Below are 20929 nucleotides of genomic sequence, written 5' to 3'. Positions count from 1 at the left end.
GCAGCAGTTTAAATTGACGTAAAAATACTTTAAATGACTACTTAAGTAGTTTTTTTTTTTATAGTATCTAATTTACTTTACTATTTATATATTTGGACAACTTTTACTTTACTACATTCCTAAAGAAAATAATGTACGTTTTACTCCATACATTTTCCCTGGCACCTAAAAGTACTCGTTAGATTTTGAATGATTAGCAGGACAGGAAAATTGTCAAAATCGCGCACTTGTCAAGAGAACATCCCTGGTCATCAATACTGTCTCTGATCTGGCAGACTCGCTAAACACAAATGCTTCCTTTGTCATTTATGTCTGAGAGTTGGTGTGACACTGGCTATCCGTAATCAAATAAAAAAAAACAAGAAAATGGTGCCGTCTGGTTTGCTTCATATAATGAATTTGAAATGATTTATACTTTTACTTTTGATACTTAAGTATATTTGATCAATTACATTTACTTTTGAAACTTACGTATATTTAAAACCAACTACTTTTCCTAAAGTAGTATTTTACTGGGTGACTTTCACTTTTACTTGAGTCATTTTCTATTAGGGTGTTTCTGCTTTTACCCAAGTATGACAATTCGTGACTTTTTCCATCACAGATGTTGAGTCCCAAAGCTTGGTACATCCGTAGTTCGTCAATAAGTCATGCATGTTGCCTGTAGTGCGGTAACGCTGCCACACCGGGCACTGTGGAGTATTTTAGTTTCGCCGCGGTTTCTACTCGGCGCAAACAGATCATTCGCATTTGACCCACTTTCTGACTTCCACGAACGCAGCTCTCTCTTTTCGCTTCAAGATCATCAACGGTAGCGAGCGAGGTTGTAGAAACCCAGAAAACGGTCCAACCAGATCCGAGAGATAAGAGAGGAGGGGGGGAAAATGGACATGAAAAAGAGAATTCACCTAGAACTGAGAAATAGGACGCCGTCGGATGTAAGTATATGATTTAGGTTAACATGCGACACCAAAGTTTACTGTGTGTGGAAGTCATGTCGAGCACATGGGGTCCTCTGAAAGCCTGCTGCTGGTAATATACTTTCTTTACCTCCTACGTTTTCTCAAACTCAATTTCTAATGAGATAAGTATGTATATTGTAAATTAACTAGGTAATGCCATTAGATGCATTCGTTTTTAGGAGCGCTAATTTATCTGCCTACGTTAACTTCGCTGAATCACTTTACAAGTCAAACCGGACCCGTGAGGTAAACAGGAAAATGGCTAACAAAATGGTTAACTACTATCACACAAAATACGTTTTTTTTTAATATTGTTAGCCATCTGCTGTAGTTTTTTTGTTTTGTTTAATACAGATGTATATTTTGTAACAATCAACCTTACTATCAAAGTAAAGGCCAACACACTGAACATCATTGCGAACATAGCGGTAGCCATTTTTAGCTAGCATAGCGGTAGCCATTTTTAGCTAGCGTAGCGGTAGCCATTTTTAGCTAGCATAGCGGTCGGTAGTCATTTTTAGCTAGCGTAGCGGTAGCCATTTTTAGCTAGCGTAGCGGTAGCCATTTTTAGCTAGCGTAGCGGTAGCCATTTTTTAGCTAGCATAGGACTCAACGTTGTTGGGCGCGTATCTAGCATGCCGGCTAACTAGAAAGCGAATCATTAGACTATTTTTTTTTTTTTTAATTATCGGTTATAGCTACGAATAGTTTATTTTGAAATGATAGTAAATGTACACAGCCGCGAACTGTTTTGGATACACTTTGACCGGTTAAAGACCCGTCCGTTAGCTAGCTGGCTAGCAACGTAACTTTGCTGGCTACTTTAGATGGCTAGGTAACATTGGGGGGGATTCGGTTATGCTGAGCTGTGGGGCACCGGACTATAGCCGTTGACTTGAACTGGCAAAAACGCCGAGGAGAAGCGCCTTTCTCAAATAGAACAATAATCTGCGCCGCTCGGTCATGTTAGCAACATCGCGCGTCGTCCAGAAACGTACATCACTTTTCCATCAAATCTGTTTTTCGATGTAGTTTTCATTGGGAAGGCAGTTTAATTTTAATTGTTTTAAAAAAATTTTTTAAAAGCAATTAGTTTTTGCACGTGCACACAGAATCTTTCTCATGACTCCCATGCTTTGAACCGACTTTTGAGCGGGCCACTTGGCTCATGCCCGGAAGGCCCGGTTCCAAAACGAAAGCAACCACATTTCACCAGTGCCAAACACGCCAGCCCGGGGGAGGTTAATCGAGTCCCCTCACCAGCTATCTACATCACGTGCACACAGTTTACAAACAGTTCTGCTTATAAACATGGCTGCTTTCCAAGTGCCAAATAAAACAGATTCGAAACAAAATTATTTTTTCCCATTTGCACTTTTTGATAGAAATACATGTAAAATATTCAATAACTACGGACATAAACGTTTATTCATCCATCTTCTTTTTTTTTCTTCTCCCTACTCCGTTTCTCTCCCTGTCCTTCTCTTTTAGGTTCAGGAGCTTGTCCTGGATAACTGTCGGTCGAACGAGGGGAAAATGGAGGGCATAACGGAGGAGTTTGAGAACCTGGAACTGTTGAGTCTCATCAACGTCGGCCTCATCAACGTCTCAAACATACCCAAACTGGGGAAATTAAAAAAGGTATGACGACTAGGGTTGTGGCCCAATTGGCACCATTGTTTATTTTACAGTGCACTACACCTGAACAGGGCCCATACATCCCCATACTCACATCAATCATACCCAAACTGAGGAAAGGTAGCATCACACTAAACCAGCATGTAGCTATTGTTGAAGGGGATGTTTTAAACAAGGGAAACCATCACTGTAAACGAAGGGGATGTTTTAAACAAGGGAAACCATAACTGTAAACCAGGGGGATGTTTTTACCAAGGGAAACCATCACACTAAACCGGCATGTAGCTAGGGGGGGGGGGGGGGGGGGTTTAAACATTTCCTTTCTGTTTTATGTTCAGACCAGCTGAACTTCTCACTTTTAAACTTTGAAATGTTTTGCCAGATTAAACAGTAATTTTAAATGACTCCATGAACTAGTCCCGTTGGAAGATGGGTAATAATATCATAGATCATCGTAATAATCTGTTTAAGACCAGTTAAATGCATAATTAATGGTCATAACGAAGTGTAGCTTTTCACCGTGTCACATGACACAAACAAGACTCTTCTGTCCCCCCCCCCCCCCCCCCCCCAGACTGAATAAATAACGTGACTTTCTTCTTCTGTAGTTGGAGCTAAGTGACAACAGGATATCCGGTGGTTTGGAGGTGCTGGCTGAGAGGCTGGTCAACCTCACACACCTCAACCTCTCTGGGAACAAGTTCAAGGACATCAGCACACTGGAACCACTGGTGGGTGTTAAATGTTACTGAATACGACCCCTGGTCGGTCGGGTGTTGGAACTGTTACTGAATACGACCCCTGGTCGGTCGGGTGTTGGAACTGTTACTGAATACGACCCCTGGTCGGTCGGGTGTTGGAACTGTTACTGAATACGACCCCTGGTCGGTCGGGTGTTGGAACTGTTACTGAATACGACCCCTGGTCGGTCGGGTGTTGGAACTGTTACTGAATACGACCCCTGGTCGGTCGGGTGTTGGAACTGTTACTGAATACGACCCCTGGTCGGTCGGGTGTTGGAACTGTTACTGAATACGACCCCTGGTCGGTTGGGTGTTGGAACTGTTACTGAATACGACCCCTGGTCGGTTGGGTGTTGGAACTGTTACTGAATACGACCCCTGGTCGGTTGGGTGTTGGAACTGTTACTGAATACGACCCCTGGTCGGTCGGGTGTTGGAACTGTTACTGAATACGACTAGTGATGCACTGATATTACATTTTGGCTGAAACCGGTATCCAATATTTTCAGTGCTCAAAAAAACAACACAGATGACCGATATTAACATTTGTTGTGGCCTTTTAAGCTTTCCGGTACAGTTAAACCGCTGCGTCCGTGTGTTTTTAACTATTTAAGGCACTGCGTCTCAGTGCATGAGGTGTCACTACAGTCCCTGGGTCGAATCCAGGGTCCATCACATCCGGCCGTGATTGGGAGTTACATGGGGCGGCGCACAATTGGCCTGGCGTTGGCCCGGGGTAGGCCATCGTTGTAAATAAGAATGTATTCTTCACTGGCTTGTCTAGTTCAATAAAGGTTACACACCACACTTTGTTGTCATTAACGTATGTCCCCATGACCAGTCAAATCCATTTCTTTCACTTCCTTGCTGTTTCGTTGTTCAGCCGTTTCATTCTCAACCAGGATGTCTCACACTATGGAACGAGGTTTGGGTCTTTGCGTGTCAAATAACACTATACCAAATAAGCTTGTTGACCAATCAGGACCTGAATATGACTGGCACGTCACATTAATTTAAAGCATTCAATATATATATATTTTTTAAAGTAGTTATTACACATTGATTACACTCACTCCTATTTCAACGATTCATCGATGCGTATGCTATGATGCTGGTAAAGTTTTATCGTTCTCCTACAGTGCTGATGATTTTAAAACGCTGGCTAGCTCATAGATGCAAACAATATTCTTCCCATAAACACATATTAAAACCACAATCTGTTTCAGTAGCTATAGTTAGCTAGCTAACATCTGTTTCAGTAGCTATAGTTAGCTAGCTAACATCTGTTTCAGTAGCTATAGTTAGCTAGCTAACACCTGTTTCAGTAGCTATAGTTAGCTAGCTGGGAATCCTAGCTAGCTAACTATATAGCTAGGTGTCATCTAAAATAACCCTAATTTATAAGACAGTTCTTATTTGATAAATGGTGGACGGTCCCGCGATAAGAGCAGCGTTAATATTTGCGTAAACTCATCAGTCGGGTAGATTGATACCAAATTTCATTGCTTCACATTCCAGCCTTTTTAACATTATCTAGTCTAAATATAGCGTGATTCCACCAATTGTAACCTTCTGCATCACTTTCAGGCGTACTTTTATTTTGAAGGCAAATTCCACTATTGTGCCTAATCGTTATTGTGGCTAGCTTCACAACCCGGTCCGCTCGAGCCTCACTAGCAAGATAAAGCTAGTTTCTGTTTATAACGTTAGCTTTGGGCAACCGGGCTAAGTAGCTGGCTAGCTATTTATTTTCATGAACTGAAGTTCAATTTCAATTGGCGAACAACAAGTGACCACCTAGCTAATACTTACTCACAAGGATTCATAAATCATTGCTAAGAATAATGAAAATGACTGCAGTTTCTACTGGTCATTGTTTTCAGGCTGGTTGTATTTGTGCTAGCCAGATACCAAGCTAAAGCTAGCTACCCCAGAAGTTGCGGCCAAACAAGTTATGCTTTATTACCAACGTGGTATTGTAAACACATCGTTCGTGGCCGGTGTTTGCAGACTTTTTCCGTTGTTGTGCATTTTTGACAGTGCTACTGATAGCAGTGGTGGCTCTTGGCTTGCAAATGGTGTTTTTTTTTTACTCGTCAAATGGCCGATACCAACGGTGACATTTTTAGCTAATATCGTCCGATTCCGATATGTTCGCCGATTATATCGTGGCTCCCTAAATAAGACTACTTGTGGTTGTTGGAACCGTTCCTAAATAACACCGTTATAGCTGGGAACATGACAGGTTATAACCGCTTATAACTTGGAATGAGACTGTCGTAGCTCTTAATAAGACTTATAACTGTGACATTTATAACTTTATTTATACCCCTGCCTTCACCCCTGTTTATAACTGTACATGAGACTGTTATAGCTGGGAATAACACTGTTATAACCTCTCCCTTGTTAGAAAAAGCTTCCCATACTAAAGTCCCTGGACCTGTTTAACTGTGAGGTCACCAACCTGGGAGACTACAGAGAGAGCATCTTCAAGCTCCTCCCGCAGCTCACGTACCTGGATGGCTACGATATCGAAGACTGCGAGGCCTCCGACTCGGACGGCGAGGGAGACGGGGTCGAGGATGAAGACGATGAAGGTGAGACTTCCCGAGAGGGAACTTATGGGGTGGGAGGTAGCTGTTAAGAGCGTTGGGCCAGTAACCAAAAGGGATGCTGGTTTGAAACTTGAGGGGCTGCAAGGTGGGAAAAAATCTGTCGTTCTGCCCTTGAGCAAGGCACTTAACCCCCAACAACAACTGCTCCCTGGGCCCTACGGCAGCCCCCCCTCCAACACACACACTTCCCTCTGATTCAGAGGGGTTCGGTTAAATACGGAAAATTAGTTTCGCAACTGACTAGGTATCCCCCCCCCTTCCCTAAATTCTTAAAGAAACACCAACTGAAAGGTTGTCAAATGAGCAAAACATCCAAGGGGACGTCGTAGTTAGTTAGCTAGTTTCTGTCTGCAGAAATGGACACGGTCCCAGTGTCTCTATGAATCTGGCAGATGAATGGATGTGATTTATCATGTCTCTTTATGAAGATGTTGAGATATATATATATATATATATATATAATATATATCTGGATTATCTAGATTCGGGGTTGTTTTAAATATATTTATTTTTGAGCAGATGGTCAGGGGGTCAGAACATAATAATTTGTAGTCTGCAAATGAACTGCGAAGGAGCCCCAAACAGATACAGTATTTGACTAAAACAATAATTTCAAAGGATACGATCACGTCTCTCTCTCTCTCTCTCTGCTTTATTTGGGAACAAATTTCCTCGATTAAAATCAGTTGGTGCTGATTTCCTGATGTTTTTTTTGTTTTTTGTTGTATTTTATGTCCCAACAATAAATTCCCCCAAATAATAACTTGGGCCCATGGGCCGACACCCTGATTTGGCCAGATGTATCACGTTAATTGAAATGGCACTTGACTTGAGCTGTTGTCGTCTCTGGTCTTGTCCTATAGGACAGAGGGGGAAGAGGGAGAGTCTGAAGAGAGGAGGGATGGTCTAATGTTTTTTCTGTCCTGTGGAACAGAGGGGGAGGAGGGAGAGTCTGAAGAGGAGGAGGATGAAGAGGAGGAGGACGACGAAGAGGTCGTTGCAGAGGAAGATGATGACAGTGGGGAGAGTGGAGAGGTAAGAACACGGATGTCATGTTGAATACACGTATGTTACATGTTTAGCATATGATTTTATATGTGTTTAGAAGTGTTCATTCAGTATTTGTGGTAATTGTCAGTTATAAATCCGCCGATTTTGAATTGTTATCTGCTTTTTTTTTTTGGTTCTCCGATAATCGGTATCGGCGTTGAAAAATAATCGGCCGACCTCTAATTCTGACCGTTTTACTCGCCCTAGCAGAACTGGTTAGGCAGTTATCACGTTATCCAGATGCGTTGGTGACTAACTGTGCTGCTGGCAATTTAATCATCATTTTTATTTATTTTTTTTGCCGATGTTAACCGGCCACATTCAACTAGTGTTGAGATCTCCATACATTCATTATCGTGCGCTCTGGAACACTCAGGAGAGAGCGCTCTGAAATAGGAGGAGGTAGCCAGAACGGATTTACGAAAGAACCCAAATGTCCATTGAGAACACACACTATACCATTTAGCTAAGCTAAGAATGATGGGAATAAACGTTGGGTAGTTGGTTGACCCAAAATTAATATACTGGCAAGTTTGATGTATAAGCCAACTAACATACCGGAACATACTGCTGTAATGATATGCAATTCATAAGGACAACGTAGCTAACAAATTGTCAGCCAACAAAACATTTTAGGGTAATTTATTTAAAAAGTAAATTGCTTTTTATTACATTGTTCAATTTTATTTAACATTTGTCATAATTAGTTAAAGCAATGAATTTGTATCTGCTCTCGGTTTACTTCGGCTGCATGTCTTCCGCCATTTTCTTAAAATCTGAAAACACCGTGAAGCCACGCCCATTTCCTGAAGAATTGCATTATCGGCCCTAAAGTATGGAACTAGTGTCCTCTGCGTGTATATTTTGGCTGTATTTAGTATGACATCCGGGAACTTTTTTTGCATAGTAACTATATCCATACAATGACCAATGAGCTATATACTCACTTCACTAATAGTATGGTTAGTGTGGGTGGTATCAGTATTCAAACCCATCTTCTTTCTTCTGATATTTTGGTTAAAAGACTCGTCATGAAATTGGGCAATATATCGCATTACTTCTTACTAATACATTTTTTAATTATTTTAGAAATATTAAGCACAGTCTTTTTATAAAAAAATAAATAAATAATAATTTATACATATTGGAGTGGATTTCTCCATCTACATGACAGTGGTTGGTGGACTGAAGTTACTTTTAGTGTCCCCCTGGTCACTCCGAGCCCCGTCCCCCTGGTCACTCCGAGCCCCGTCCCTCTGGTCACTCCGAGCCCCTGGTCACTCCGAGCCCCGTCCCCTGGTCACTCCGAGCCCCTGGTCACTCCGAGCCCCGTCCCCCTGGTCACTCCGAGCCCCCGGTCACTCCGAGCCCCGTCCCCTTGGTCACTCCGAGCCCCGTCCCCCTGGTCACTCCGAGCCCCCGGTCACTCCGAGCCCCTGGTCACTCCATGCCCCGTCCCCCGGTCTCTCCGAGCCCCTGGTCACTCCGTCCCCCGGTCACTCCGAGCCCCGTCCCCCTGGTCACTCCGAGCCCCCGGTCACTCCATGCCCCGTCCCCCGGTCACTCCGAGCCCCGTCCCCCGGTCTCTCCATGCCCCGTCCCCCGGTCACTCCGAGTTCCGAGCCCCCGGTCACTCCATGCCCTGTCCCCCGGTCACTCCATGCCCTGTCCCCCGGTCACTCCGAGCCCCTGGTCACTCCAAGCCCCGTCCCCCAGTCACTCCGAGCCCCCGGTCACTCCGAGCCCCGTCACCTTGTCACTCAAGGAGAGTCTCAAGCACTTTCTTGCTTTTCACTCTGAATGGTCAGATAGCTAGCTGTTGATGACATGCTTCCGTAGCAAGTTGTGGCTAAAAATAAATCGTGTTAGCCACTAATCGCTAGCTAGCTTGCTAAATGTACCAAGAGTCAGAGCAAACGTAGCTAGCTAATACAGCCTGGTACTACAGTGTAGGCCTAGATAAGCATGTTTTGTGCAGCTACATGAGGTTAGAAAACATGGAATGTAAAACATCCAATTAGGCTCACCTGGAAAAACTGACCAACACTTTGGTTCCTACCCTGTCAATATTTCTTCCCTTAATTTATGTCAAACAACAAATGCATTCAAGGCTCTATGAAATTTAAATAGTCATACTATTTCCAAGATTCCAGCAGTTCATATTATGCATCTGTGCGTGGCACCGTGTGGAAATAGTAGTTAAAGTCCAGGAAATGTATAAAAATTCTGGAAATTATTTTGATTGTTTAATACGGTTCAATACAACTTCAATCAGAATGAAGACCTAATTTTAAAATCCCTTATTAGTTTTTTGCCACCCTAGGGTTATGAACTACTAATAAAGCATATTTATATACAAAAAATATATAAATACGACAATTTCAACCATTTTACTGAGTTGGATGTATTATCTCGGTAGAGGAGAAATGCTCACTAACCCGGATGCAAATACGTTTGTGCACAAAATTTGAGATTTGTTTTTTTATTATTTGTATTTAATTTTTTCACCTATGAAACATGGGAGCAACACGTCATGTTTTTACATGATGTCTTAATATTCAAGAACATTTGATTTTTATTTTTTATTTTTTTGAGGAGGTGCTGGAGTCAAAACTGTATGAACAGGAACAACTCTCAGCTCACTTGAAATACATGAAACGGCATCATACTGTCAAAAAAAATTTGGTGGAAAAATATCACGAGACATATTTTGGCCATATTACCCAGTCCTAATTCAAAACATTGAATTAAGTACAGGCTCTGGTGCCACCTAGTTATCGTTTCTGATATGAACGACACATGTTGGTCGTTTTCACAAAGCAAGAGCAACAAGTTAGCCTGCTAACGTTAGCTTAACCCCGGTACTACACTGGAGGCGCTAGCTTAACCCCGGTACTACACTGGAGGCGCTAGCTTAACCCCGGTACTACACTGGAGGCGCTAGCTTAACCCCGATACTACACTGGAGGCGCTAGCTTAACCCCGGTACTACACTGGAGGCGCTAGCTTAACCCCGGTACTACAATGCTGTCCGTTGTACAAACTGTTTTTCTCTCTCTAGGATGGGGAGGTGAACGGCGATGTTGACGACGATGATGACGAAGACGATGATGACGACGATGACGAAGACAACGGTTAGTAGCTTCCAACTTCCATTGAAATATTTTGATTTGGCTATGTACATGCATACATGACGGCTGTGATCCCAAATGGCGCCCTATTCCCTATCTGGTCAAGGTAGTGCACTACATATGGAATAAGGGGCCATTTGGTACACAGGCAAACACGTTGTTCTTTTGGGGACCCATATCTAAATGTTCTCTCTCCAGAAGGAGAGGATGACTCTCCTGTGAAAGGAGAGAAGAGGAAGAGGGATCCTGAAGATGAGGATGAAGACGATTGAGTGTCCCTCCCCCGTCCCCCACACCCCTCGATATCTGAGATCTCCTGACCCCTCCATATCTCAGATACCCCTCCATATCTCAGATACCCCTCCATGGCCTTTAGTTGCCCCCTTACTGCCGCTATCACCCGTCTCCCCTTTTCCCCCAAACCCTCCAGCCAACCTAGTGGCACCCTATTCCCTATATAGTGCACTACTTTTTGACCAGAGCCCATAGCCTTGAAAAATCCTATAGGGTCACAAGTAGTGCACTGTATTAGGGAATAGGGTGCTATTTGGTACTCCATCCTACACGCGCACCCCTTTGCTTGAGTTGCCCTGTGTCGTGGTAATTTGGGGGGGGGGGGTCTGGGTAAAATCCCGAAACCGGGTCTTTCGTCACCGCGCAACATTCCGTGACATCACCGGGGCGGGGACAAACTCGTCAACCTCGTCTGTGTCCCAAATTAATCCCTGTTTAGTGCACTGGTTTTGGCAAGGGCCCCTTGTTTTATTTTCAAAAAAAGAATAATAATAAATAAATAAGCTCAGTTCTAAAGTAGTTCACTACTTAGGGAATTGGGTTGCTATAGGGTTCTGGTCTAAAGTAGTGCACTACTTAGGGAATGGGGTTGCCATAGGGTCCTGGTCTAAAGTAGTGCACTACTTAGGGAATGGGGTTGCCATAGGGTCCTGGTCTAAAGTGGTGCACTACTTAGGGAATGGGGCTGCCATAGGGTCCTGGTCTAAAGTAGTGCACTACTTAGGGAATGGGGTTGCCATAGGGTCCTGGTCTAAAGTAGTGCACTACTTAGGGAATGGGGTTGCCATAGGGTCCTGGTCTAAAGTGGTGCACTACTTAGGGAATGGGGTTGCCATAGGGTTCTGGTCTAAAGTGGTGCACTACTTAGGGAATAGGGTGTAATTGGGGACGTACTGTGTACACTGGCTGGTTGTGGCTGTTTATTTTTTACTTTCTGTAAGGCAAAAAAAAAAAAAACGTACAAAAAATTGACTTTGTAAATAAAATCTTAACATTTTGCTTCTTGTTCTTGTCCTTCTGTGTTATTTCGGTTTATTTTATTATCTAATGAGCGACGGCTCCATTCTAACGCGACCGTATCGCCGTGAACTAGACCAAAGGGCTTTTACATTCAACACGCGTGGGCCCGCTTTAGCAGAGACATCGTAAATGTTTACGTGTCGGCTAACGTTGGATGACAACGTCGGAAAATATACGCAAGCTTCAATGTGGCAGAATACCGTGAGTACCTGTGGTGCTGGTTGGCCAGACAGCTGTCAACAATAACAAAATGACATGTGGGGAATCGTGACTCGTTTCAACTAGTTAACATGTTTTGATTTATTTCGTGTCGATGCTAATATGGTTCAAATTCACTAGCTAACCCAACTTAAGTATTTTGAAGAGATGTGCTCAATGTATTTGTCAATCTAAAGCCAACTGTCTGTTTTGCACCATAGTTGCACATTTGCGTCGGTTTTTGTTGCTGAACTAACAATCTGGTGCCGTCTGCCGTGGCACACAACCGTTGGTGGATGGATACGCAATGTCTGAACGAGGGAACACGGCCCTCGGCTTGGTGGATGGATACGTAATGTCTGAACGAGGGAACACGGCCCTCGGCTTGGTGGATGGATACGTGCAATGTCTGAACGAGGGAACACGGCCCTCGGCTTGGTGGATGGATACGTAATGTCTGAACGAGGGAACACGGCCCTCGGCTTGGTGGATGGATACGTAATGTCTGAACGAGGGAACACGGCCCTCGGCTTGGCGGATGGATACGCAATGTCTGAACGAGGGAACACAAATTCTAGAGGATTGAGAACCACTACGTTTAAACTCACTGTAGAACTGATTTATAGTTAACAAACTCGGGGACTGGCCAGCCTCATCCCACGGACCATAGCTAGAGAAATACTTTTCAATCTGACCAGCCAACACTCAACCAGGGCTGGTTTTTGACTGTAGAATATTAAATTATCAGATGTTGTGGGACGAAGTCACCAGCCCTTAATTGTCAACATCTAAAAAAAACATGGTGAAATATAAAAAACTGTTTCTATAGAGCTGCATCGTTCTGAAAACAGATCTTAAAGAAATGAAATGGGCTAATCTGCATTTCTTTTGGATCAATAACTTGCGTGCGTGGGTTGGTAACTTCTACACTCTTCTTTGGGAAACGAAAGAAACGTCGACAGGAATGACCATCCAAATCATCTTGGCTCCTTGACCCAGTCTGCTCATGTTTAGGCTGCGTTGAGACAATGATTTATCAGTGAGACAAGCCCTGCTCAGATAATCCCTAGCGTTGTGTCGCTGAGTTGTCGTAGTCCTGCTGCAGATCGTCCCAGACATTTATGTCTCTAACTCCCCTGAATACCTCTTGATCCTACAGCTATTTGCAGTAATTATGAGCCTTTGAACTGGAGTTATACTGATAGCACTGAGGCAGTGTGCCCTAGTAGGAAGACCCACTGTGTGCAGCTCACCTTGTACTATCGACAGAAACATAAATACCACATGTCTATCTCTGATAAGCCTTCCATAAGAGCAATAGAAAAAAATCTAGAATCCCAGAAAAGTGCAAAACAAAATAGGCCACATTAACAGGTTCATGAAATGAATAACTTGCTAATAACATTCATATACTGACAATCTGAAAACTCAGATAATACCTTTGATACAGTGGTAGAGATGCATGGCTTCGCCATCTTCAGAAGAGAGACAGGAATGCCAATAGTGGAGGTGTTAAATGTTTTATGTTCATATCATGTTGCTGTTTATGAGTCATATTCCTGTAAAGCTTAGAGAGGATCTCATGTCAAATGCTGTTGAAGTAATAGGGGCTTCAGGTTCACCTGCCTCACCTAAAGCGAGTGGTGGAAAGCGGCTATAGACAAAGTGCTAACAGTCAGTATCTGGATAACCTGTGTGAAGTGCTTGATAACGTATGTGATATCAACAGAAGTATATTTTCTGGGTGACTTACATTTTTTTTACTGGTTTTCATCGCTCAAGAAAAAGCTTCAAACTGTTAACCAGTGCCTGCAACCTGGGTCAGGTTATTTACAAACAGCACAGGGATTAAATAATCCACATCGATTGATCTTTATTAATGCTGCAGAAATCTGCTCTATCCAAATCCATAGGATGTATTGATCACAATACAGTAGCCACATCTAGAAAAAAAAAGTTCCAAAGGCTGGGCCACTAATATAGTGTTTTAGAGGTCAATGACAATATGTTTTGTAGTGATTCCTACGTTGAAGATGTACATAATATCTGTTGGTCTGTGGTGTGTAATGAGGAGCAACTAGACACTGCGCTTTACACATTTATGAAACTACATATTCCAGTTACTAATAAGAATTGGAACAATTTTATGATTGAGAGGGATGAGGCAAATAAATCTGTCTGCACAGCCGATTGGCGTACTGTAAATTGAGAAATCGCGACTAAAACTTATAAGAAACTGTACTATAAAAAATATTATATATATATATACTATATAAAGAATGATAACTTAAGTAACATTTTGGGCAAGAAGGCAAAATCAGCTCCATCATTCATTGAATCCGATGTCTTTTTCATCACAAAACCCATTGATATTTCCAACAAATTTTTTTAATTGGCAAACTTATGCATGACATGCCAACAACAAATTCTGAACCTATATATCCGTGTATAACTTTACCAAATTCTGAACCCATATATCCGTGTATAACTTTACCAAATTCTGAACCCATATATCCGTGTATAACTTTACCAAATTCTGAACCCATATATCCGTGTATAACTTTACCAAATTCTGAACCTATATATCCGTGTATAACTTTACCAAATTCTGAACCCATATATCCGTGTATAACTTTACCAAATTCTGAAAGAAAAGCAAATGTAATTTTGAACTCTGGAACTCTGAATTGAGTTGCTGGAAGAGGTGATATTTTTTTGCTGTTGTCTATCAACAATGTCAAGACACCTTGGTCTGACAACTTGGATGGAAAATGACTGAGGACTATAGCGGACGATATTGCCACTCCTATTGGCCATCTCTTCAATCTAAGTCTACAGGAAAGTGTATGCCCTCAGCCCTGGAGGGAAGCGAAAATCATTCCACTACCCAGAATAGTAAAGCACCCTTTACTGTCTCAAACAGCCAACCAATCAGCCTGTTACCAACGCTTAGTAAATGTTTTGAGAAAAATTGTGTTTGACCAGATACAATGCTGTTTCACAGTAAACCAAATTAACAAGAGATTTTCAGTACGCTTATAGGGAAGGACATTCAACAAGTACAGCACTTACACAAATTAGTGATGATTGGCTGAGAAAAAATGTATGATAAAAATTGATTGCTACCACAGCCAGTGTTTTGTTAGACTTCAGTGCAGCTTTTGACATTATCGATCAGAATCTGCTGCTGGAAAAACTTGTGTTATAGCTTTTACACCCCCTGCTATATATTGTGGTTTGAGAGTTACCCTGTCTAACAGAACACAGAGGGTGTTCTTTAATGGAAGCCTCTCGCAACATAATCCAGGTAGAGTCGGGCGTTCCCCAGGGCAGCTGTCTAGGCCCCTTAGTGTTTTTCAATCTTTACTAATGACCTGTCAATGGCACTGAGTAAAGCCAGTGTGTCTGTGTATGCTGATGACTCAATACTATACATGTAAGCTACCACAGCTAGTGAAATCACTGGAACACTTAACAAAGACCAGCAGTCCGTTTCAGAATGGGTGGCAAGTCATTCACTAAACCCTAAACTAAATCTTGTAACTCTGTGTCGTTGTATGTGTCGAACTGCTTTGCTTTATCTTGACCAGGTCGCAATTGTAAATGAGAACTTGTTCTCAACTTGCCTCCCTGGTTAAATAAAGGTGTTCTCTACTAGCCTACCTGGTTAAATAAAGGTGTTCTCTACTAGCCTACCTGGTTAAATAAAGGTGAAATAAAATAAAAAATTAAATGAATAACGTGTAAATTGAGCAAGTTGAGGAGACTAAACTGCTTGAAGTAACACTGGATCGTAAATTGTCATCGTAATAACATATTGATACAACAGTAGCTAAGATGGGGAGAAGTCTGTCCATAATAAAGCGCTGCTCTACCTTAACAACACTATCAACAAGGCAGGTCCTACGGGCCCTAGTTTCTACCTTCTTAACAACACTATCAACAAGGCAGGTCCTACAGGCCCTAGTTTCTACCTTCTTAAGAAACACTATCAACAAGGCAGGTCCTACGGGCCCTAGTTTCTACCTTCTTAAGAAACACTATCAACAAGGCAGGTCCTACAGGCCCTAGTTTCTACCTTCTTAACAACACTATCAACAAAGCAGGTCCTACGGGCCCTAGTTTCTACCTTCTTAACAACACTATCAACAAGGCAGGTCCTAATCTCTCCTGGCTCAAAGTAGATGAATGATTGGGGCAGCAGGGTAGCCTAGTGGTTAGAGTGTAGAGGCGGTAGGGTAGCCTAGTGGTTAGAGTGTAGAGGCGGTAGGGTAGCCTAGTGGTTAGAGTGTTGGACTAGTAACCGAAAGGTTGCAAGTTCAAACCCCCAAGCTGACAACGTACAAATCTGTCGTTCTGCCCCTGAACAAGGCAGTTAACCCACTGTTCCTAGGCTGTCATTGAAAATAAGAATTTGTTCTTAACTGACTTGCCTAGTTGTACACACACGTACACATGTTTTTTTGTGGTAGTAGAAGCCACAAAATGTTTTGTGAATATATTGTAATTGTATATAACTGCCTTAATTTTGCTGGACCCCATGAAGAGTAGCTGCTGCCTTGGTAGGAACTAATGGGGATCCATAATAAATACAAAATAAAAAAATTGGTTGAATCAGAATGTGGCTCTCATGTGATTGGTTGAATCAGAAGGTGGCTCTCATGTGATTGGTCGATTCCAAAAGCTGCTACCGTGTAATTGGTTGATTCAGAAGGCTCTTCAAATGTGATTGATTGAATCATTCAGAAGATGGCTCTCATGTGATTGGTTGAATCATTCAGAAGATGGCTCTCATGTGATTGGTTGATTCAGAAGGCTCTTCTAATGTGATTGGTTGAATCATTCAGAAGGTGGCTCTCATGTGATTGGTTGATTCAGAAGGCTCTTCTAATGTGATTGGTTGAATCATTCAGAAGATGGCTCTCATGTGATTGGTTGATTCAGAAGGCTCTTCTAATGTGATTGGTTGAATTATTTAGAAGGTGGCTCTCATATTATTTCTGGTGTTCTTGATCTCCAGTTCCAGCTGTGTGATCTGGACCTACACAAAACCACACAGTGATCTGATCAAAGGTTGTCCCCTGATATCATCCACAGCAGATACACCAGACCAGACACACACACACACACCAGACCAGACACACACACCAGACCAGATACACACACACCAGACCAGATACACACACACCAGACCAGATACACGCACACCAGACCAGACACACACACCAGACCAGACACACACACCAGACCAGATACACACACCAGACCAGACACACACACACCAGACCAGATACACACACACCAGACCAGATACACACACACCAGACCAGATACACACACACCAGACCAGATACACGCACACCAGACCAGACACACACACCAGACCAGACACACACACCAGACCAGACACACACACCAGACCAGACACACACACACCAGACCAGATACACACACACCAGACCAGATACACACACACCAGACCAGATACACACACACCAGACCAGATACACACACACCAGACCAGACACACACACCAGACCAGACACACACACAGCAGATCAGACACACACACATCAGACCAGACACACACACCAGACCAGACACACAGCACACAAATCAGACCACACTAGAGGTCGACCGATTAATCGGAATGGCCGATTAATTAGGGCCGATTTCAAGTTTTCATAACAATCGGTAATCAGATTTTTTTTTTGACATCTTTATTTAACTAGGCAAGTCAGTTAAGAACAAATTCTTATTTTCAATGACGGCCTAGGAACAGTGGGTTAACTACCTTGTTCAGGGACAGAATGACAGATTTTTACCTTGTCAGCTCGGGGATTTATTTTTGCAACCTTCCGGTTACTAGCCCAACGGTCTAACCCACCTGCCTTACATTGCACTCCACGAGGAGCCTGCGCGGCAGGCTGACTACCTGTTACGCGAGAGCAGCAAGAAGCCAAGGTAAGTTGCTAGCTAGCATTAAACTTATCTTATAAAAAACAATCTTCACATAATCACTAGTTAACTACACATGGTTGATGATATTACTAGTTCATCTAGCGTGTCCTGCGTTGCATATAATCGATGCGGTGCCTGTTAATTTATCATCGAATCACAGCCTACTTCGACAAACGGGTGATGATTTAACAAGCGCATTCACGAAAAAAGCACTGTCGTTGCACCAATGTACCTAATCATAAACATCAATGCCTTTCTTAAAATCAATACACAAGTATATATTTTGAAACCTGCATATTTAGTTAATATTGCCTGCTAACATGAATTTCTTTTAACTAGGGAAATTGTGTCACTTCTCTTGCGTTCTGTGCAAGCAGAGTCAGGGTATATGCAGCAGTTTGGGCCACCAGGCTCGTTGGGAATTGTGTGAAGTCCATTTATTCCTAACACAGACCGTAATTAATTTGCCAGAATTTTACGTAATTATGACATAACATTGAAGGTTATGCAATGTAACAGGAATATTTAGACTGATGGATGCCACCTGTTAGATAAAATACGGAACGGTTCCGTATTTCACTGAAAGAATAAACGTCTTGTTTTCAAAATGATAGTTTCCGGATTCGACCATATTTATGACCAAAGGCTCGTATTTCTGTGTGTTGTTATGTTATAATTAAGTCTATGATGTGATAGAGCAGTCTGACTGAGCGATGGTAGGCAGCAGCAGGCTCGTAAGCATTCATTCAAACAGCACTTTTGTGCGTTTGCCAGCAGCTCTTTGTGCTTCAAGCCTGTTTCAAGCCTATCAACTCCCGAGATTAGGCCGATGTGAAATGGCTAGCTAGTTAGCGGGGTGCACGCTAATAGCGTTTCAAACGTCACTCGCTCTGAGACTTGGAGTAGTTGTTCCCTTTGCTCTGCAAACTTGAAGTATGCCGCGGCTTTTGTGGAGCGATGGGTAACGCTGCTTCGAGTGTGGCTGTTGTCGATGTGTTACTGGTTCGAGCCCAGGTAGGGGCGAGGAGAGGGACGGAAGCTATACTGTTACACTGGCAATACTATAGTGCCTATAAGAACATCCAATAGTCAAAGGTTAATTAATGAAATACAAATGGTATAGAGGGAAATAGTCCTATAATTCCTATAATAACTACAACCTAAAACCTCTTACCTTGGAATATTGAAGACTCATGTTAAAAGGAACCACCAGCTTTCATATGTTCTCATGTTCTGAGCAAGGAACTGAAACGTTAGCTTTTTTACATGGCACATATTGCACTTTTACTTTCTTCTCCAACACTTTGTTTTTGCATTATTTAAACCAAATTGAACAGGTTTCATTATTCATTTGAGGCTAAATACATTTTATTGATGTATTTTTTTAAGTTAAAATAAGTGTTCATTCAGTATTGTTGTAATTGTCATTATTACAAATACATTTTAAAAATCTGCCAATTAATCAGCATCTGCTTTTTTTGGTCCTCCAATAATCGGTTTCGGCGTTGAAAAATCATAATCGGTCGACCTCTAGACCACACACACACACAAATCAGACCAGATACACACACCAGACCGACCACACACTGAGTGTACAAAACATTAAGAACACCTGCTCTTTCCATGACATAGACTGACCAGGTGAATCCAGGTGAAAGATATGATCCCTTATTGATGTGACGTGTTAAATCCACTTCTATCAGTGTAGATGAAGGGGAGGAGACGGGGTTAAAGAAGGATTTTTAAGCCTTGAGACAATTGAGACATGGATTGTCTATGTGTGCCATTCAGAGGGTAAATGGGCAAAAACAAAATATTTAAGTGCCTTTGAACAGGGTATGGTAGTAGGTGCCAGGTGCACCGGTTTGTGTCAAGAACTGCAACGCTGCTGGGTTTTTCATGCTCAACAGTTTCCCGTTTGTATCAAGAATGGTCCACCATCCAAAGAACATCCAGCCAACTTGGTACAATGTGGGAAGCATTGGAGTCAACATGGACCAGCATCCCTGCGGAACGCTTACGACACCTTGTAGAGTCCATGCCTCAACCAATTGAGGCTGTTCTGAGGGCAAAAGGGGGAGGTGCAACTCCATATTAGGAAGGTGTTCTTAATGTTTAGAACACTCAGAATTCAGCGAATTGAGGCTGTTCTGAGGAGAAAAGGGGGAGGTGCAACTCCATATTAGGAAGGTGTTCTTAATGTTTAGAACACTCAGAATTCAGCGAATTGAGGCTGTTCTGAGGAGAAAAGGGGGAGGTGCAACTCCATATTAGGAAGGTGTTCTTAATGTTTAGAACACTCAGAATTCAGCGAATTGAGGCTGTTCTGAGGAGAAAAGGGGGAGGTGCAACTCCATATTAGGAAGGTGTTCTTAATGTTTAGAACACTCAGAATTCAGCGAATTGAGGCTGTTCTGAGGAGAAAAGGGGGAGGTGCAACTCCATATTAGGAAGGTGTTCTTAATGTTTAGAACACTCAGAATTCAGCGAATTGAGGCTGTTCTGGGGAGAAAAGGGGGAGGTGCAACTCCATATTAGGAAGGTGTTCTTAATGTTTAGAACACTCAGTATATACAACCTTTTTCTGGTTGAGCTGGTCTCTCAGTCCCCTGATCTCCTCTTGTTGTCTGTAGAATGCCTGAAGGAGCTGTAACACACAGAAACACACTCTGAAACACACTCTGAAACACACTCTGAAACACACACTCCGAAACACACTCCGAAACACACTCCGAAACACACTCCAAAACACACTCCGAAACACACTCCGAAACACACTCTGAAACACACTCCGAAACACACTGTGAAACACTTTTGAAACACACCGAAACAAACTCAGAAACAAACTCCGAAACACCGTCTGAACCAGAGCAAAATCAGATTTAGAGTTTTTTTCTAAAGACACATTTGGAGGTAGGCCTTCATGTGTAGCCTATGACAGCCTATCCCACTCACCTCACTCTCTGTCCTGGGAGGAGGGCACTCTGAGGGCTCACAACAGTGGGGAGTGTAGGCCCAACCCGGAGCCTGGGTCTCGTCTGGCTGCCAGCCCGACAGATCAGCCACTTCCCTGGGGTACTTGGCGTCCTGGTAGGCCAGCTGCTCCTGGAGGAAGGCCTGCTCCGTGGACCCTGTCTCTCCTGGTCCCCCACTCTGGAAGCTGCTCAGCCCCCTCCTTGGTAGGGTCTCAGGGTAGGGGTTGGCTATCCTACTGCCAGGTTTCAGACACATCAGCACCGGGCCTGTTGTGGTGGAACAATGGTTTAAGGTGTGTCCCAAATGGCACCCTTTTCCCTCTATTGAGTCCAAACTGGTTT

The 20929-nt window shown here is 42.9% G+C and overlaps 3 protein-coding genes across 5 annotated transcripts in view; 2 read left to right on the top strand and 1 right to left on the bottom strand.

Annotated features, from left to right (window-relative positions):
- Positions 1-20929, top strand: part of LOC139415792 (galactose-specific lectin nattectin-like) — a 1187935-nt gene that overhangs the window by 119652 nt on the left and 1047354 nt on the right. The gene's annotated exons all lie outside the window — the stretch shown is intronic.
- Positions 728-11311, top strand: LOC139415787 (acidic leucine-rich nuclear phosphoprotein 32 family member D-like). Of its 2 annotated transcripts, none has more exons than XM_071163876.1 (7): positions 728-938; positions 2454-2603; positions 3209-3331; positions 5754-5940; positions 6893-6993; positions 10070-10142; positions 10341-11311. In XM_071163876.1, exons 1-7 carry the CDS (start codon positions 885-887, stop codon positions 10409-10411), a joined length of 759 nt encoding a protein of 252 aa, XP_071019977.1. In that variant the 5' UTR covers positions 728-884; the 3' UTR covers positions 10412-11311. The 2 variants fall into 2 exon arrangements, with proteins under 2 accessions (XP_071019977.1, XP_071019976.1); XM_071163875.1 differs by having other exon boundaries at positions 10338-11311.
- LOC139417064 (coronin-2A-like) overlaps positions 16627-20929 on the bottom strand; it is a 22921-nt gene continuing 18618 nt past the window's right edge. Inside the window, exons 10-12 of the mRNA XM_071166312.1 lie at positions 20568-20854; positions 20191-20259; positions 16627-16692 (exon numbers count right to left, since the gene is read on the bottom strand). Of these exons, the coding sequence (XP_071022413.1) occupies positions 16627-16692; positions 20191-20259; positions 20568-20854 (422 nt within the window). The remainder of the gene's footprint in view (positions 16693-20190; positions 20260-20567; positions 20855-20929) is intronic.

The sequence above is a fragment of the Oncorhynchus clarkii genome, chromosome 9, assembly GCF_045791955.1.
Source record: "Oncorhynchus clarkii lewisi isolate Uvic-CL-2024 chromosome 9, UVic_Ocla_1.0, whole genome shotgun sequence".
In the NCBI taxonomy this organism is placed as follows: Eukaryota; Metazoa; Chordata; class Actinopteri; order Salmoniformes; family Salmonidae; genus Oncorhynchus; species Oncorhynchus clarkii.
Note: the sequence above shows the minus strand (reverse complement) of the source record. Positions and strands in the feature narration are given on the sequence as shown.

Excerpts from the sequence above, each read along its gene's own strand:
- LOC139415787 (XM_071163875.1), top strand. The coding sequence starts at position 885 with ATGGACATGAAAAAGAGAATTCACCTAGAACTGAGAAATAGGACGCCG. Across the intron at positions 939-2,453 it reads GAAATAGGACGCCGTCGGAT|GTTCAGGAGCTTGTCCTGGA; the intron begins GTAAGTATATGA and ends CTTCTCTTTTAG. Across the intron at positions 5,941-6,892 it reads CGAGGATGAAGACGATGAAG|AGGGGGAGGAGGGAGAGTCT; the intron begins GTGAGACTTCCC and ends CCTGTGGAACAG.